Source organism: Mustela putorius, unplaced genomic scaffold, assembly GCF_011764305.1.
Source record: "Mustela putorius furo isolate JIRA1106 unplaced genomic scaffold, ASM1176430v1.1 tig00003974_pilon_pilon_pilon, whole genome shotgun sequence".
In the NCBI taxonomy this organism is placed as follows: Eukaryota; Metazoa; Chordata; class Mammalia; order Carnivora; family Mustelidae; genus Mustela; species Mustela putorius.
The window spans coordinates 16,264,602-16,281,483 of NW_025422117.1; the positions used below are offsets into that span (position 1 = coordinate 16,264,602).

The 16,882-nt window shown below is 33.3% G+C and overlaps 1 protein-coding gene across 11 annotated transcripts in view; it reads left to right on the top strand.

Annotated features, from left to right (window-relative positions):
* Positions 1–16,882, top strand: part of MYCBP2 (MYC binding protein 2) — a 272,995-nt gene that overhangs the window by 56,285 nt on the left and 199,828 nt on the right. For all 11 annotated transcript variants that reach the window (XM_013057218.2, XM_013057219.2, XM_013057220.2 and 8 more), the window contains exons 8-15: positions 1,412–1,508; positions 5,477–5,550; positions 5,683–5,821; positions 7,547–7,623; positions 8,529–8,733; positions 10,171–10,335; positions 12,929–13,087; positions 15,256–15,460. In XM_013057218.2, the coding sequence (XP_012912672.1) occupies positions 1,412–1,508; positions 5,477–5,550; positions 5,683–5,821; positions 7,547–7,623; positions 8,529–8,733; positions 10,171–10,335; positions 12,929–13,087; positions 15,256–15,460 (1,121 nt within the window). The remainder of the gene's footprint in view (positions 1–1,411; positions 1,509–5,476; positions 5,551–5,682; positions 5,822–7,546; positions 7,624–8,528; positions 8,734–10,170; positions 10,336–12,928; positions 13,088–15,255; positions 15,461–16,882) is intronic.

Genomic DNA, 16,882 nt, shown 5'->3' on the forward strand with positions numbered 1-16,882 from the left:
CCCTGATCCTTATTAGCTGTGTGACTTTGGACAACTCAGTTAACTTATTCCATTGGATCCTCTGTTATTTAGCTATAAAATGGGCATAAAAAAGTCTTCTGTTGGAATTCTTATTTAAGTGGATCTCTAGATAAAAATCAGAGATCACAATTACCATTAGCAAATATGAATTGGGACTGTATCTGTGTGACCTGAGTCCAAATTAGAGATTCTTTTTTTTTTTTTTTTTTTTAAAGATTTTATTTATTTATTTGACAGAGAGAGATCACAGTAGGAGAGAGGAAGGGAAGCAGGCCCCCTGCTGAGCAGAGAGCCTGATGTGGGACTCGATCCCAGGACCCTGAGATCATGACCTGAGCCGAAGGCAGCGGCTTAACCCACTGAGCCACCCAGGTGCCCCAAATTAGAGATTCTTACCACTAGATCCTTTTTTTTTTAAGTCTAAATCAATATCATCTGGGAAATAGTGTATGGTGTGCCCACTGAACAGCTTCCTGTATGGGGCATCATGCAGAGTATCACCAAAGAGGAAAGAGCGAGGCCTGTTACTTTCTTACTGCTGTGATCTCATCACCTAACATGGCCAAATGGGTGTCAGCAGTCAAGATACCTTACTGTACCTCCCATGAAGAGAAGCAGGTGAAAGACAAAGAGCCAGAGGATTTATTTGTTTTCTGTCCCTTCCTTAGAGATAAAGTCCAAGGTCCCTTGTGGGAGGATATAGAATAAAGATATCCCTACATACCTATATTACCCCACTCACAGCTCATTGTCATCATCAGATGATAAAAGGTATTTGAAAGCATTTTGAAAATTAAAGAAATTATTGTTATATGAAAAATAATTCTGTATTAATTATTGGGGAGATTTTGAAATTAAATTTTAAGTCCAATTAATTACTCAGTGATTGTTTCTGGTTCAAAACATCTCATCAGATTTTTATTTGCCACTATAGTAGTATTTTATGTAAGAAATAAGAACGTAGAAAAATATTCAGTGGCATATCATTCCATCTAAAACCACTATCCTATTCATTTCTAAATATTAACCAAAATATCTTAGCTATTTTTCCTTAAAATATTTGTTAAAGTAACAGTGATCATTTCTCTTCTTACTTGGCAAGTGGTAAAATAATTTGAACAAAATGTCTATATTGTCCTGGGTGGTATATCTAATGTATGGATCTGAGAATGTAATAGGTTAAATTGATACCCAGTAGTGTATAGTTCTTCTCTTACTAAACATACCCATGTTCTTATATTTTTAATCTTAAATCTGTTTTACACATTAATATTAACATATTCCCATACCTCATAAAACTACACAGACCTGTATGACTACTTTTTCTGATAAGTAGCTAATGAAAAAATATTTTAACACATAACACAGCAAATTTTTTTGTTGTACACAGGGTTATTTATTGTATAGAGATGTGAATAACCACAGCATGACAGCCATAAGAATAAGCCCTGAAACACTGGAACAAGATGGTACAGTAATGTTACCAGGTATGTTATTCAACTATAGTCATTTGTTTTCTTCACAGGTGATTTTAAGAGATATACATGTTAGGCCATTTGGACATATAAAAAGTGATTAGCCAGGAATAGTGCTTGCTTACAAATAGGCTGAAAAAAATCTTGACACACAAAACATTTTCTAGTCTATATAAAGTTAATGCATGTGAGGAAAAGAGACATCAGCAATATAGTATAAAGTGTTTTAATATTTGTTTTCAAATCACTGACCATCTGCAGCCTGATCCCCTAGCCTCACCCGATCAAGATAGTTTCAGCTGTGAAATTAGGGGGGATGAGGTTACTTTGTTGCTCCTAATAAAAGGTTGACTCTGGCTCTCCTGTAACTTGGTATGAAGGACCCTCTATTAATTTTCATTTTTTGCTTTAACAACGTTGCACTTTAGGTTTTTCTCTTTATGTTAAAGGGTTTCCAGACACATTTTAAATGGATCAGGAATTTTTTTAATGCCATCATTTATACTTTTTAATACTATTCTGGCACTTTGGATACAATTCATTTTGCTTTAATTTTGAGGTTGCACATACGTATTTATCACTTAAATGACTGAATTTATCATTTAAATCATTGTGTAAATTCTGGGGTAGTGGGTCTTAAATTTTGTAGAACACTGGGCAAATGCATAATACATTATCCATTATAAGGTCTTTAAATTTGCGTATACCTTTAATGCATAATGAAAGAGTTTGCTTATATTAAAATCTTAAATGTTTAATGTATCTATCAATAATCTCATGGAAAGCAGAAATATTACTTCTAAGCATTTGACCATCTGAAAATGATTGAGAACTACTTCTGGAGAATACAGTGGGAAAGATAATTGCTCCCAAGCTGCTTTGTTAATTTTTCAAAATATTCTTACAATTTCATCAAATATTTATTCAAATGGTGCTATGCATCTATATATCCAAAGTAGTACACATGACACTGTGTTAAGGTAAATGCCACATTTTATGTGTGTTTCACAAAAAAAGCTACTTTAGGAAAACAGATAACTTATTAAGGCCATTTTATAAATAACTGTCTTTTCAGATGTACCTACAGGCTTTTTAAAAAATTTTTTTCATTTTTTTCTCTTTTAAATCACCACAAGTCCTGGACAAACCATGTCTCTGCTGATGGTGATGATAATGATAATTTTAAAATAATTACATGCATCTCCATATATATATGCGTATATATGTATATACACATACATGTATACATACTTATATTAAAAATAATCACATTTATTGTATAAGTATCATATAAGAAAAAAAAAACTAATTGTAACCCCACTTCCCATGTATGATCACTGTTAGCATATTGGTAAATGTCCTGTCTTTTTTCAATGTGTTAAAGGGCAGTGTTGTAAAAAAGAGGTCATGTGCTACCTAATGCTTTTGAACCTACCCTTTTCACTTATTATTCTGAATATATTTCCAGGCCATTAATTAGTCTTTCACAATATCATTTTAATGTTACAAAATATATTTCATTAATTAATGTATTGGAATGGAAGTTCCTTCCAATTTTTTACCATATAAATTATACTGTAAAGAGCATCCCAGTCACACTTTGTGCATGTTACTTTAGAATGACATCCTGGAAGAAAAATTCTTAAATACACTATCCCCCCCCAACAGATGAATATTAATATAAAGAATTTACTTCTTTATACACTGATCAATTAATAAAGACTGTGACTGAGAAGATCATTTGAAAATGGCCTACCTATAGCTGTTTTATTTATTCCAATGTAATAATAACTTGCTAATGTGTCTGTTCAGTTTAAATCACTCTACATCATTTAACATATGAAATGCAACTTTTAATAGTACAAGTGTGGCTTTCTGTGTTTCATAATACACACCATATCCAAGAAGAAGAATGAACCAAACTTTGGGAGGACAGTCCTGTGCTGTGTATCTTCCTAATTGGCAGATGTTGCTTGATATTTTCCTGAAGATGCTGTCTTATAACGTTACATGCTGGATAAAGAAAGGATAAGAAGATCTTTTTGAAATCATGCAGCAGGAAGACCTGCCCTCAAGCCTGAGGAAGCCTATCATCATTTTTCCATTTCTTTGACCTGGACTGCAGTTTCTCCAATAGCAATTTTTTCCCCCTACCTAGGGGCAACTTGATAGTTTTCACATCCAGAAGAAGCAGAAATAAATTGTCAGGTTCATAGATGATAATGAATATGCCATATTTAAAATTGACATAATCTGGTAATTCCTTGAGCTTCACATGCTAACCAGTCTTGGATTCTAACTTATAAATAAGTTATTTTCAACCTAGCATTGATGATCTTAGAACGCTTTTTTTCTGTTGTCATTTTAGCCTTCATATGTTGGCATATCTTTTATATTGTACCCTTATGTCATTTACTGTCTGTGTCTGGTGACAGATTGCCTCAGATCATGAGAATTTTTGCCAATCTTCTTGCGCCGCTTCACTCCTCACCCCTGCATTTATCTGAAATTATAATGAGTTTTTCTTCTTTGCTTTTTAGTTTAAAATCTTACTGCTTAGAGCTTGAGAAGCATCTTTCTTGCGCCTCTTTGTATTCTGTACAGTGGACTAGGAACTCTTTCTTTCGATTTCTCCTCTCTTTGATTACCAAGTCTCTTGGGCTACCAGTGGGCCTTGTCTCCCAGTTTCTATTTCCAGTTTGTGATCACTGAATTCTCTATTTGGTAAGGGTCTGCCTGTGTTTTGCATATTTATAATAAGGAAGTATGCTAGTATGAAGCTCCTGGGCAAAGATAGGGAGTAATCCAGTTTATTTGGGTGGGCTCCATTACTGTATTCCAAAACCAGAATGTTATGTTTTGTTGATTCAGGTGCAACTAGAAATGAAATATTTTTTTTGTATTGTAATTAATGGAGAGATTCATCCTAGTTCTCTGTAGTTATTTTGGGAGGTGTGTGTGCTCTTATACTTGCTTGCTGAACATTTGTTTTTCCAAAAGGATATAGTTTATACTTAGATGTTGATTTTGCTTGTAGTTTCATGTTATTTAGTAGCAGTCACTAACACACGTCCCTGTTGTCCTTCTGTAATACTGGTATCCCTTGTTAAAATGGCACTTGTGCATTATTTTGATCAGAGTAGATATGCACTGTTCCACAGAGATTCATACAGTATTGACAAAACACATTATTCCAGCCAAAATATGTGAGTGCTTTCAGACAAAGGAAATTCATAAGCTTAGATGTGTGTGCTGTATGAAGTAGATGACCATTTAAAAATGTATAGCATGCTTTGGGGTTCCTAGCTGGCTCACTCAGTAGAGCATGTGACTGTTGATATCGGGGTCCTGAGTTCAAGCCCCATGTTGGGCATTGAGCTTACTTAAAATACACACACACACAGACACACACACACACAAATGTATAGCATGCCAAATGCTAAAAATGCTGGGAAAGAGTATTAAACTTCTAAGTAGAAACTGTAAAACCAGTTCTGTTTAATAAAGCAAGGGATATCTGTAGTTGGATACCATAGACCTCAAATGCAGAAGCTTTTAGGTCTATCTGTATTTTTCTGTGACACTAATGACTGTGATGTATGTCCAAGGGTAGAGTGTTGCCTATATCGCATGTGATTGTGTTGAAATGATTATAACCAACATTGTAGTTTGTTCATCATGGTGCATGTTTATTATCAGACTATACCTAATTCTAATTCATTTTGAAATTAGGTGGGCTTTCAGGTCCTTGATTATGGAAAATTTAAAGTGTAAGCATAAAATGTAAAAGTATTAGTAGTTGAATTTTTTAGTTTCTGCTAATTTGTAATTCTTTATTAAAAAGCACAGTATTCCTTTAAGTTTAAGTTTATCCTTATTGCGTGGAGAACTCTCATTCTGACTTCAGCAGAGGAGTAAAATCAGTTTGTGACCTGTTTATTAATATTGTAATATAATTACTTTTTCCTCTTTTTGTACAGATTGCCACACTGAAGGTCAAAATATTTTATTTACTGATGGAGAATATATTAATCAGATAGCTGCTTCAAGAGATGTAAGTACTCTGAATTATGAATAGTTGGTATAAATGGAATCCCTTTTTCATAAATTATTTGATCTTAGACAATAGAAAGCCTTGAAAGACCGATTTGTAAACATGCTACTCTGAATGTTTTTTTTCTTGTAGGATGGCTTTGTTGTCAGAATATTTGCCACAAGCACTGAACCTGTGCTACAACAAGAATTACAACTGAAACTGGCCAGAAAATGTTTACATGCCTGTGGTATCTCACTATTTGACCTGGAAAAGGACTTGCATATTATAAGTAAGATAGCCAAAAAGCCTTTCTCCCATATTTAAATTTTCAGATTCTTTATTCTTTTGAGAATTAATATTGTGTTTTGAGCAATAGTATTTTGGTGGTTATTTTGCTGTTACTATAAAGCAATTTAAGAATTAATATGTGTAAGTGGTTAGAAAACAGAGTGTGCTGTATGAACACCATTTTAAGGAAGTGACTAATAATTTTCCCGTTTTCATTTTGAATAGAGCAAATGAAAATATACTTAATCTGATAAGAATTATAGATGACATTTAGGGACATCATTACTTTTTATGTTCTATCTTTATTCAGTTATTTAAAATTTTGAAAACTTGTGTTAAAAATATTACTACATTGGGGCACCTGGGTGGCTCAGTGGGTAAAGCCTCTGCCTTTGGCTCAGGTCATGATCTCAGGGTCCTGGGATCGAGCCCCGTGTTGGGCTCTCTGCTTGGCGGGGAGCCTGCTTCCCCCTCTCTCTCTGCCTGCCTCTCTGCCTACTTGTGATCTCTCTGTCAAATAAATAAAATCTTTAAAAAAAAATTACTACATTAGTAAACATAGGTCTCTCATTGAAACCTTTGTTATTTGAACAGATTTTCAACATAGCCATAGAATGATCTCATAGATTGTGGAAATGGTAATTGGCTTAATAAACTGATTAATAAACTTTCATTTAGATACAGAAATAGAGACAACCACAGAGTATTTCTGTCTTAGTATATGTACTCTTGCAGTGTCCTAGTAGTAATTAGGACCCTTAGTTCCCAGGAGGCTCTCAATTTTGGTTTGCCATGCTGTTCCAGGTTTAATGATGCTATTTTTAAATTGTGGGATTCTTTGTAAGACCCACTTTTTTGACTATTATCTCATTAAATTTAATAAACTTGACATGAGTGGTTTACTTTGCGTATTTTATTTATGTTGTGTTTTTGTAATTCTTTATGGAAAAGTACTGAATTGAAATTACAGTTTTAAAATTTAAAAAGCCCGTAAACTAATTAGTAGTTTGTATAATTAGACAGTTGTAAAATATGTCCTATATAGTTATTTACTCATAGTTTTGCGATTTGAAAATGTGCATAAGGGTCTTTCTGTATATGTATTCAAATTCATGAAGTAGCTACATGAAATGTTCTTCTGTAGAAAAACATGCAACAAAGAATCTGATATACCTTAATTCAAATATCTGCATGGTATTGTTCAAGTCCAAATGAACCTGTCTAATTTCACCAAGCTTCATATTTCTTCATTTGTAAACCAGGCAGAATGGTTGTAAGGATCATATAGGGTAAGGTTCATGCACTCTGTAATGCCTGACGCCTAATAATGCTCAATTAAAATTGCTTCAATCATTCATTCGTTCATTCAAGGAATATTACTGACATGGGTTTAAAATTTTTTTATGTTTGAAAAATTAACTTGGCACTAGTTTGAAAAAAATTAAAAATCTTATTGTAATTTTATTTTTCCTTGGAGTGTAGTATATAGTTAATTTTTTTTTAAGTCAGGCATATGACATTTTGTCATCCTTGTTTTTTCTTTTAAATGAAGTGTAATTGACACATTGTTACATTAGGTTCAGGTGTGGAACATAATGATTTAACAAGTATTGTTGTTTTTGAATGGTATTGAGTTGACTTTTTAACCACTCAAAATAGTGCAAAATTATGATTTACATTATTCATGTTTAAAGTATAGTAGTATTTATTAGTCTTGTATTATCAGGTACAGGATTTGATGAGGAGTCAGCAATACTTGGTGCAGGACGAGAGTTTGCACTAATGAAAACAGCAAGTGGAAAGGTAAATTACTCTTTAGGATCAAAAATGAACATTCTCTGCTTTATGAGATAGTCAAATTGGTATAATCAGTTGATTAGTTTACCTAGTTCACATGTTTAAACATAATATTTAAAATTTTGATTTTAAATTGTTATTCTTTTAATATGAAATTTTATTCATGTTGAAATAGTATACAGGAAAATTATGACTATAAGAGTGTAAAACTTTATAAACTTTATAAAATGTTACATTTTTACAAATGTTTATTTTAATTATAGAGCTCTTTAATTTTTCGAGTTGGGATGAATTCATATTTTGAGTCCATTTTGATGAGCACATTTATTGCAAATTTCTGTAAATGTGCAGAGATATAGAGACGACAAGTTGGGGGAAGTAGGAACAAGTTTAATTAAGTCACAGATTGTTGAGGTCAATCTATAGAGATAGAAGTTTGTTTATCTAGTAGATGTAAGGTTAAAGTAAGGTAATTAAAAGAATTTTGAAAATTAAAATTACTAGGCAATTATGGTATATTTGTATGTAGGGTTTTTTACATTGGGAAAAAATGTCGAGAATTTTATCAAGTTCCTGCTGTTGTGAGATTGGAGTATATTTGTGATATATATTTGTATATATTTGTATATATATTTATTCGTATCTATTCAGGAGATTTACAATGAAAGATTTTAGGCATCCTGAGTAGATATGAAAAAGCCATTAAGAACTGGATATTTGGAGAACATATGTATATTTCTCTCCTGCTGATCTCACAGAAGTTTAGTAGTATATAAACAGTTTGGTTTCAGGTTATTTTTGTTTTTTGTAAGATACGGAAGCTTTTTTTTTTCCTCATGTGAAATATGGTACACTACTCCAAAAAGCACTGTAATTCTCTCTCTCTCTTTTTATATATATATAAATACAAGATATATTATACTGGCAAGTACCAGAGTCTTGGAATCAAGCAAGGTGGTCCTTCAGCAGGAAAATGGGTTGAGTTACCAATTACAAAATCTCCAAAGATTGTACACTTTTCAGTTGGACACGATGGCTCTCATGCCCTTTTAGTTGCAGAAGATGGAAGCATATTCTTTACAGGATCTGCGAGTAAAGGAGAAGATGGAGAATCAAGTAAGTTGACTGATCAACTGGGCATTCAGTAAAAATATTGTGGAATTTATTAACATGAGGTATATCAATTTCAGTAGCACTAACCTCTCCAAATTAATAGAGGATTTTACATTGGGGCATAATTAACTAATTATGTGGTTGTGTCGTATTCATTAAAGAACTGTAAGTGCTGATTTTGTTCTAGAGTTCATCTTTAAAAAAAACTGATGATGCTTTAGGGATACACTGCTGTTCATCTGTTTTGTTCATTAGTGTTATTTTAAAAAGCTTATTTATTATAATATATTATTTTAGGAAATCTTATAAGGATTTTTATAAGGAATATATATTTTAGAATGCAGTAAACCTTATGTAACCTGTGTATTCGTACGGATCACTATTCTTTTTATAATTTTTCTATAATGAAATCATTCCTAAGCAAAGAATTTTGTCTCTGATCTTTCCTATACTTTTGTTCAATTTTTCCTCAAAGTGTCATTTTTCTCTTTTTGTAACTTTTCATATGCGTTATATGTTTTAGAACAGTGGAGTAGTATCTTATAAGGATTAGGTTTGAAGTCAACATCTAATGTAAAGATTATGTGTAAATAAAAGTTACCTGGAAAAAAATCTTCATAAAGTGTATGGCCATAGTTGAGAAATTTCAGCACTGCCAGGTTTTTCTTCTAGCATTTGGAGGACATTGTTCTTTCTTTGAGCACCAGGTAGTGTAGTTACCATATACATGAATATGGATCATGTTATATGAAAAAATATAAGGGTATTTTTAAGTCCCAGAATTGTGCCCAGCACAGTAAAATGTTTTTACTCTGAAAGGCATCAAGAATTGGGACTGACTGAAGGAACAGAAGATTGATTATTTCCCATCTTTTGCTCAATTCAGGGGTTTAGTTTTTGAGAGCAGAGGCTACTTGTATCATCATCCACATTTAAATTTATTTACTCTTTCTCCATATATATATATGTTTCCTCTTACACAATTTCATTGACTGGGTGTAGCTGCTTAAATATGTGTTGAATGGACGAGGAACTGATTTTGCTTTCTAGGATCCAGCTGGCATAAGAATACATGTGAGGTAGAGTTTGAAAGAAAATCATATATATGATAATGAAATAGTTTTAATAATGTAAATAGCCAGTCTAGAGATTGGACTCCCCAGAAGCCAGAGGTTTGGTAGGAAATTGTAAAATTCTCATTGGAAATTTCAGTGTGTAACAAAAAAAAGGATCTGACAGTGATAGCCTAAGTATTAATTAACCAGATGAAGCTTGCAGGTTGACTCATTTTAATTGACATATTGGGAAGCCCAGGCCTTTGTGAAAATAAATAAATAAAGTGTATCATAAGTGCATGTATTTTGGGCTTTTTAATATAAACCATTGTTTTTACTTATGTATAGATGCCTTAATTTTATTTATTCTGTGTTGTTTTTTAAGCTAAGAGCAGACGGCAATCAAAACCCTATAAACCTAAAAAGATAATTAAGATGGAAGGAAAGATTGTGGTGTATACAGCCTGTAATAATGGAAGTAGTTCTGTTATTTCTAAAGATGGAGAGCTGTACATGTTTGGGAAAGATGCCATTTACTCTGACAGTTCAAGTAAGTTCATCTTAAACACATTTCATTTATGCAAAGGAAGTCCAATACTAGACATTATATATTGGAAAGATACGTGTAGAAAATTAACAGTTGTAGCATGCGTTCTCTAAATTTTTCACATTTCTTTCCAAACACAATATTTTGTGATTCCTTCCTGTTGTTGCTGGGAGCAGTGTCACCGGTTTCATGCAGAGCTAATCCCAGAGTGTGATTAGTACAACTCTGACTTAGCTATTACTTTGTCTGGAAAGCTTTCCTTAGACTCATTCAGATGCTCATGTGACATGCTCTTTGTGTACCCTTGAGAAATGATTTTCATAACATAACTGATTTATAATTGATGAATTATCCATGTCCCCCATTAGATAGTTAGGGAGACCCTCTGTCTTATTGACAATCGTATCCCCGGTTCCCAACACAGTATCTTATACATGGGTCCTAAGAATTACTTGTTAAGCAAGATAAACCAAAAGTGTAGTGAGTGGGGCGCCTGGGTGGCTCAGTGGGTTAAGCCGCTGCCTTCGGTTCAGGTCATGATCTCAGGGTCCTGGGATCGAGTCCCGCATCGGGCTCTCTGTTCAACAGGGAGCATGCTTCCTCCTCTCTCTGTCTCTGCCTGCCTCTCTGCCTACTTGTGATCTCTCTCTGTCAAATCAATAAATAAAATCTTTAAAAAAAAAAAAGTGTAGTGAGTGGATGTGTGGGATAGGACTAGCCAAATAAAAACTTTTATATTTATAATCTCTACTCTCAAAAACCTGTTATATTTGGTTACTAGATTTTCTTTCTAGCTCTTAAGAAATGAGTATGATTGTGACAGCCCACTTGGTAGGATTTTATATTTGGTAAATATGTAAAGCCTGTGAATTTCTTTGTGAAAAGGAAAACAGAATTAATGAAATTTCTGGTTGGAAGTTTAAGTGATTGTCTCACTGCTGGGGAAATGACATATGTTGGTTGCACAGTTCTAGCGATTAAGTTGAACTGTACTCAGGTGATGTGAATTAACTTAATGTGGTAATATTTAGATCCTCAGTTGGCCTCAGCTGTCAATCAGAATTTGGGAGTGGGCTCGTGTATAGTTTAAAAGTAATGTTCAGTTTAGCTATGATCCTGTTAGATAGCACTGAAAAAAACTTGTGCATTTATTCAATATATACTTATCGAGAACTGACTGTGTGTCACAGCTGGATGGACAAGGCAGACGTGGTCCCTCTCTTTTTGAGGATCTGAGAGACAGTTGGGCGTATTACAGCTTACATATTAGAGAGGTGTGATTTAATGGTTATGGATATAGGCACAGATCCCAGCACTGCCACTTTTTAGTTGGTTAATAACTGGCTTACATTCCTTAACTTTTCAAAGATTACTTTCATTTTTTTTCCATCTTCAAGGAGAACTAAAGATATGGTTCATATATGGTTGTTATAAGATTATAGGAGATAATGTGTATGAAATGCTTAGCACAGAGCCTGACACATGTAAGGGCCTAAGACATGTCAGCTAGTACTGTCAATAATAATAAATAATATTACTAAATATACGTATCCTTTTCAAGCATGCTAAGTACTAAAAGTGGGAGTTGTTAAGCAAAAAGACCGAAGTAATCTAAGTGGAAGAGAAGGTCACCTTAGGAAAGTAATATCTGAGAAAATAAGATGTGGAATGATCTTCCCAAAGTGTAATACAAGAATTCTATTATTTATAATTTAAATAAAACAAATACTTTAATAGTTTCTTTGAGAAGTCTTTATTTTAGTATATATTGGAAATACTCAACAATCTTTGAATTTTACTGTTGTTGCTACTTGAGGTAAAATGCTTGGTCAGTTTAAAATTGATTCAAAAATATTAAGATTGTATGGGTGGCACTTGGTTATGGCAAATAGAATGAAAGTAACATGTGAATAGTGAGGAACTGGCGAAACTAGTTAGCTGTTGGATTGTGGAAGAAAATACCTATAGTTTAAAAATGATTGAAAAATGCTACTTTGGGACATCTCACAGGTTTCTACAGAAACAATGTGGTTTCAGTATACTCCAGCAAGTGTATTATTGTGTTTTCAATCCTTATTTTTTTAAATTTTAATTAACTTATTATGTATTACTAGTTTCAAAGGTAGAGTTCAGTGATTCATCAGTCTTATATAATACCCAGCGCTGGTTACATCACATGCCCTCCTTCATTCCTTTTTAAGGCAAATCAAAACAGATAAAAGTACATGATTTGTAGGCTTCTTTGTGCTTGGACCAGGAAAGTTTGAGAACTAGTGACCCTTCTGAGAATTGTTGAGAGTTTTGACATTTAAAGCAGACATTCAGGAGAAGCAGGCTTGAGCCAATGGCCACAGTAAAAATTTGTCCCAAGTCTGAATGATGATGTTTTAAGATTTTGGAACTTTATTACAAACTTACAGAATAAGTTCACTGATACCCTACCAGTCTTTTGGCTACTTATTTCTCATTTTGGTGGGTTATTTTATCCCAGAAATAAATGTTCTGTGTTGAGGTGGTCCTTTTACAATACTGATAATTTACTGGACTCAGAAAGGTTTTATTGTTGTTCCTTACGAAATCTGTATCTTTCCTATAGGTTTGGTAACAGATTTGAAGGGCCATTTTGTAACTCAAGTAGCTATGGGGAAAGCTCATACTTGTGTTTTAATGAAGAATGGAGAAGTCTGGACATTTGGTGTGAATAATAAAGGACAGTGTGGACGAGACACTGGTGCCATGAACCAAGGGGGGAAAGGTAGGTGTTGGACATGCAGATATAAAATTTTGTGTCATCTTTTCATAAGTTTTTTAGAACAGAAGTCTTACTCTTTTTAAAACAAGTGGCTATTTAATTTCATGCTTATAAAATAGGAAAACCACTGAATTTCTTATTTATTTGACATTATATCACTGAAACAATTGAATATACTTTAGGCTTTTAATTTTTGAGCAAATGAACTTGAGTGTTCTACTTACTTTTTTTTCTTTTAAAGTTTATTTATTTAAGTAATCTCTGTACCCAACATGGGGCTCAAATTCACGACCCCAAGATGCAGAGTCACATCCTCTTCCAAATGAGCCAGCCAGGCACCCCAATTTTTAAAAAATTTTATATAAAGTATGGTAACACCTTTTTGATTTAGCATTTTGAGTGACCTAAATTATTCTAGAAAAATGCATTTTTCAAACTCTTCATTATTAGTTCCTTTTATACCACACATTTTCAGTTTTAACCATTTTTGACAGCAGCCTTTCTGGGAGATATTTTCTTCCTGTTTAATAGCACGGGCTACCTGTAAATAGTTCCTGACAACTAAAAATGATTCTTAAGAATACTTGGCCCTTTACCAAGAGCTGAATTATAGATGCATCTTACTCATATATGCTTTGCCCTAATACTCAGGCTATCGACAGGAAAACATGTTTATCCTTTGTCATGTTTGTGTGCTTAAAATTTGTCTATGTTAGTATATATAAATCTAAATGATTCCTGTTAACTGCTACGTAAAAAACCATACCACTGACATGGCACCATTTATCCATTCTTCTGCTGATTGATGAGTTTATTTCCAATTTTTCACTCTTGTCAATAATTTCAACACCTCCTTTATCCTGGCAAACATGTGTGAGTATAATTTAGTATACTAGCTATACTAGTATAATTTCTGGTGTTGTAGATTTCAGCTTTACTAAACTTTTCTTAGAAGAGGTTGTATCTTTGATTTTCCACATCATCCAGGATATAGTATCAATACTCAGATTTTTGTTAGTTTGATGATTATGACGTTGTATAGTTCATTATAATTTTTTATTTGTCATATTGAAGTAAAACATACATGTGGCCAAATACACATAGCATAAGTGTAGATCTTGGCGAATTTTCACAAGCTGAACATGTTCCCGTAATTGGCACCTACTTCAAGAAATAGTATATTAGCGGCACCCCAGGAAGTCCCTTTATGTTCCTCTCCAGTTACTACCTTCCTCTCGTTAACACCATGAATTAGTTTTACTTATTTTTGTACTGTATATATACAGAATTATGTCACATGATTATATCTAGTTTCTTTTCACTCAACTTGACAAGATTCATTTATATTGTTACAGGTATTTATAGATTATTTTTTCTCATTATTGTATAGTAATCAATTGTGTGAATATACCACAGTTTTTCAATCTTTTCAAGTTTTATGGCATTTTGGTAGTTTCTAGTTTCGATTATTAGAAATAGAGTTGCTTTGAACATTTCTAGTGAATGTGGGTGAAAATTTGTATGCTTTTCTTTTGGGCATATAACTAGCAGTAGAAAGGCTGGGTCCCTCATTTTTCTTTTAATTTGCATTCCTTGGCTTTTAGGAGAATGTTAGACCATCCTTTCAAACTTGGTTTTCTTGCCTTCTTATTGGTTTGTAGGAATTTTTGATATGTTGTATGGGTTATATATATCTTTGACTAACTGGCTTATCTTTTACATTTACTTTTAGTTTCATTTGTGTATGTAATTTCTAAATTTTGGTGACAAGTTTTTCATTTTTCTTTATAATAATTTTTGCCAATTGCTAGTAGCGAGAGGTTGTTCTAGAGGGGTGGGACTCATGGCTTAGAGAATGGTTGGGAGACACTCTGGTCTGGAGAATGACAGTTTGGCAGTAAGGATGGAAATGAGGGACTAAAATCAACAAAAGTTAAAAGTATGATTTGCAGAAAGTAACAGCTTAGAGGTATTCCTGCCTTCTCTCTTTTTGCAGAAAGGAAATGAGAGCACTTATTTGTGCTTCCCATATTAAATTTTGTTTTTGTTGCTCTTATATTTTAAGCATTCCTTTTTATATTCACTTAGATTAGTGTATGTTTTATCGTTTTATCAGGCTTTTAGACATGGGAGTAATCTACATAAAAATTATAAATTGATCTGTCAAATAGGGTTTGGAGTTGAGAATATGGCAACAGCAATGGATGAAGACCTGGAAGAAGAACTAGATGAAAAAGATGAGAAGTCCATGATGTGTCCTCCAGGCATGCATAAATGGAAGCTGGAACAGTGCATGGTGTGTACTGTCTGTGGAGACTGTACAGGTTATGGAGCCAGTTGTGTCAGTAGTGGGCGTCCAGACAGAGTCCCTGGAGGGTAAGAGCATGATTAATACTGAAGAAATAAAATACTAGTGGAAAATGTGCACAACACATTTGTTTTCAAAATTATTACAGAGAGTATTCTACTTTGTTGTTTCTTGAGGGCATATTGGCATATACATGTAATTCTAATAATTGTTTTCTGTTACAATAATTTCTAATTTAGTGTCAGTTTTACTTAAGTTGCTTTTCTCTCATTTGATTCATTTAAACCATTGTTTAAAAACAAGTCATAGGGCCCCTAGGTGGCTCAGTCAGTTAAGCATCTGTCTTGGGTTCAGGTCATGATCCCAGGATCCTGGGATTGAGCCCTGTTCAGTGGGCTCCCTGTTCAGTGGGGAGCCTGCTTCTCCCTCCCACTTGTGATCTCTCTCTAAAATAAATGCCAAATATCTATCCTTTTTTGTTGAACATTCATCTTTTCTGGATGGAATATCAATATCATATGAATATCAAATATCATATGAAACAATTAAGAATATATAATATTCTTTTAAATTAAATTTATGTTCATGATTTTAGGTGTTCTAGGAACTGTCACTTCTAAAGTTACATTATACTTGTTTATATTTATCCTCTTTTGCTTTTGTTGGACCTGTTTTCTCCTGCTTGGGGTCCCATGTTATCATTATTTTAAACTTTGTATGTGAGTTTGGCAGAATCAGAATGCAGGTTTTCCGCTAGAATGTTGGGAAGAATTTTATACTTGGCCTAACATATGAAAATAAATCATACATAACAGGCCTTTTCTTTTAGGCTAATGGAATATGATTTTTTAACAATAAGTTTTCTCTGAACTTAAGCAGTTGGAAAGTATCATAAAACAATTTTTGAATTCTCTGATCCTTCCTAAAATTATTATTCTTTATGTGCTTTTCCCCCAGAGATCTACTGTCAGTTTTCAATAATTATTTATAACTTAAACCTGCAGACCTAAATGGACAGTACCTAACCAAATACAGTGATTTCTATATTAAAGAGGCAAAAATGAATGAATTAATTAAATTAACATAAGAAAGACTATATGCCAGGACACTCTGCACTATTAAAAATGACTTCAATTATTGTAGAATTGTGGCTGTATATCTTAGAATAAATTTAGAATGCCACATTATCTTTTAAACTGTGCATAGACAATGTAATAGGCCCATTAGTTTATCAGTTTTTACTCCTTTAGTTAATGATCATCCAAATTGTCAATAGTGCTTGCATTTTAAACCCAGGAGTTTCACAGGGCACCTAGCTGTGTCTTTCAAAAATGCTGCCAGGGGGATTCTTTCTCTGGTACCACCACAAATCTGGATAACCACAGGCTCAGCAAAGCTGTCTGAAGGTTTTCAATTCTGATCCAGCAATAACATTAAAGCTGTGACTTCTGTCTACATCTGTGTAATAGGTGATTAAAAAAGTTAGTTGT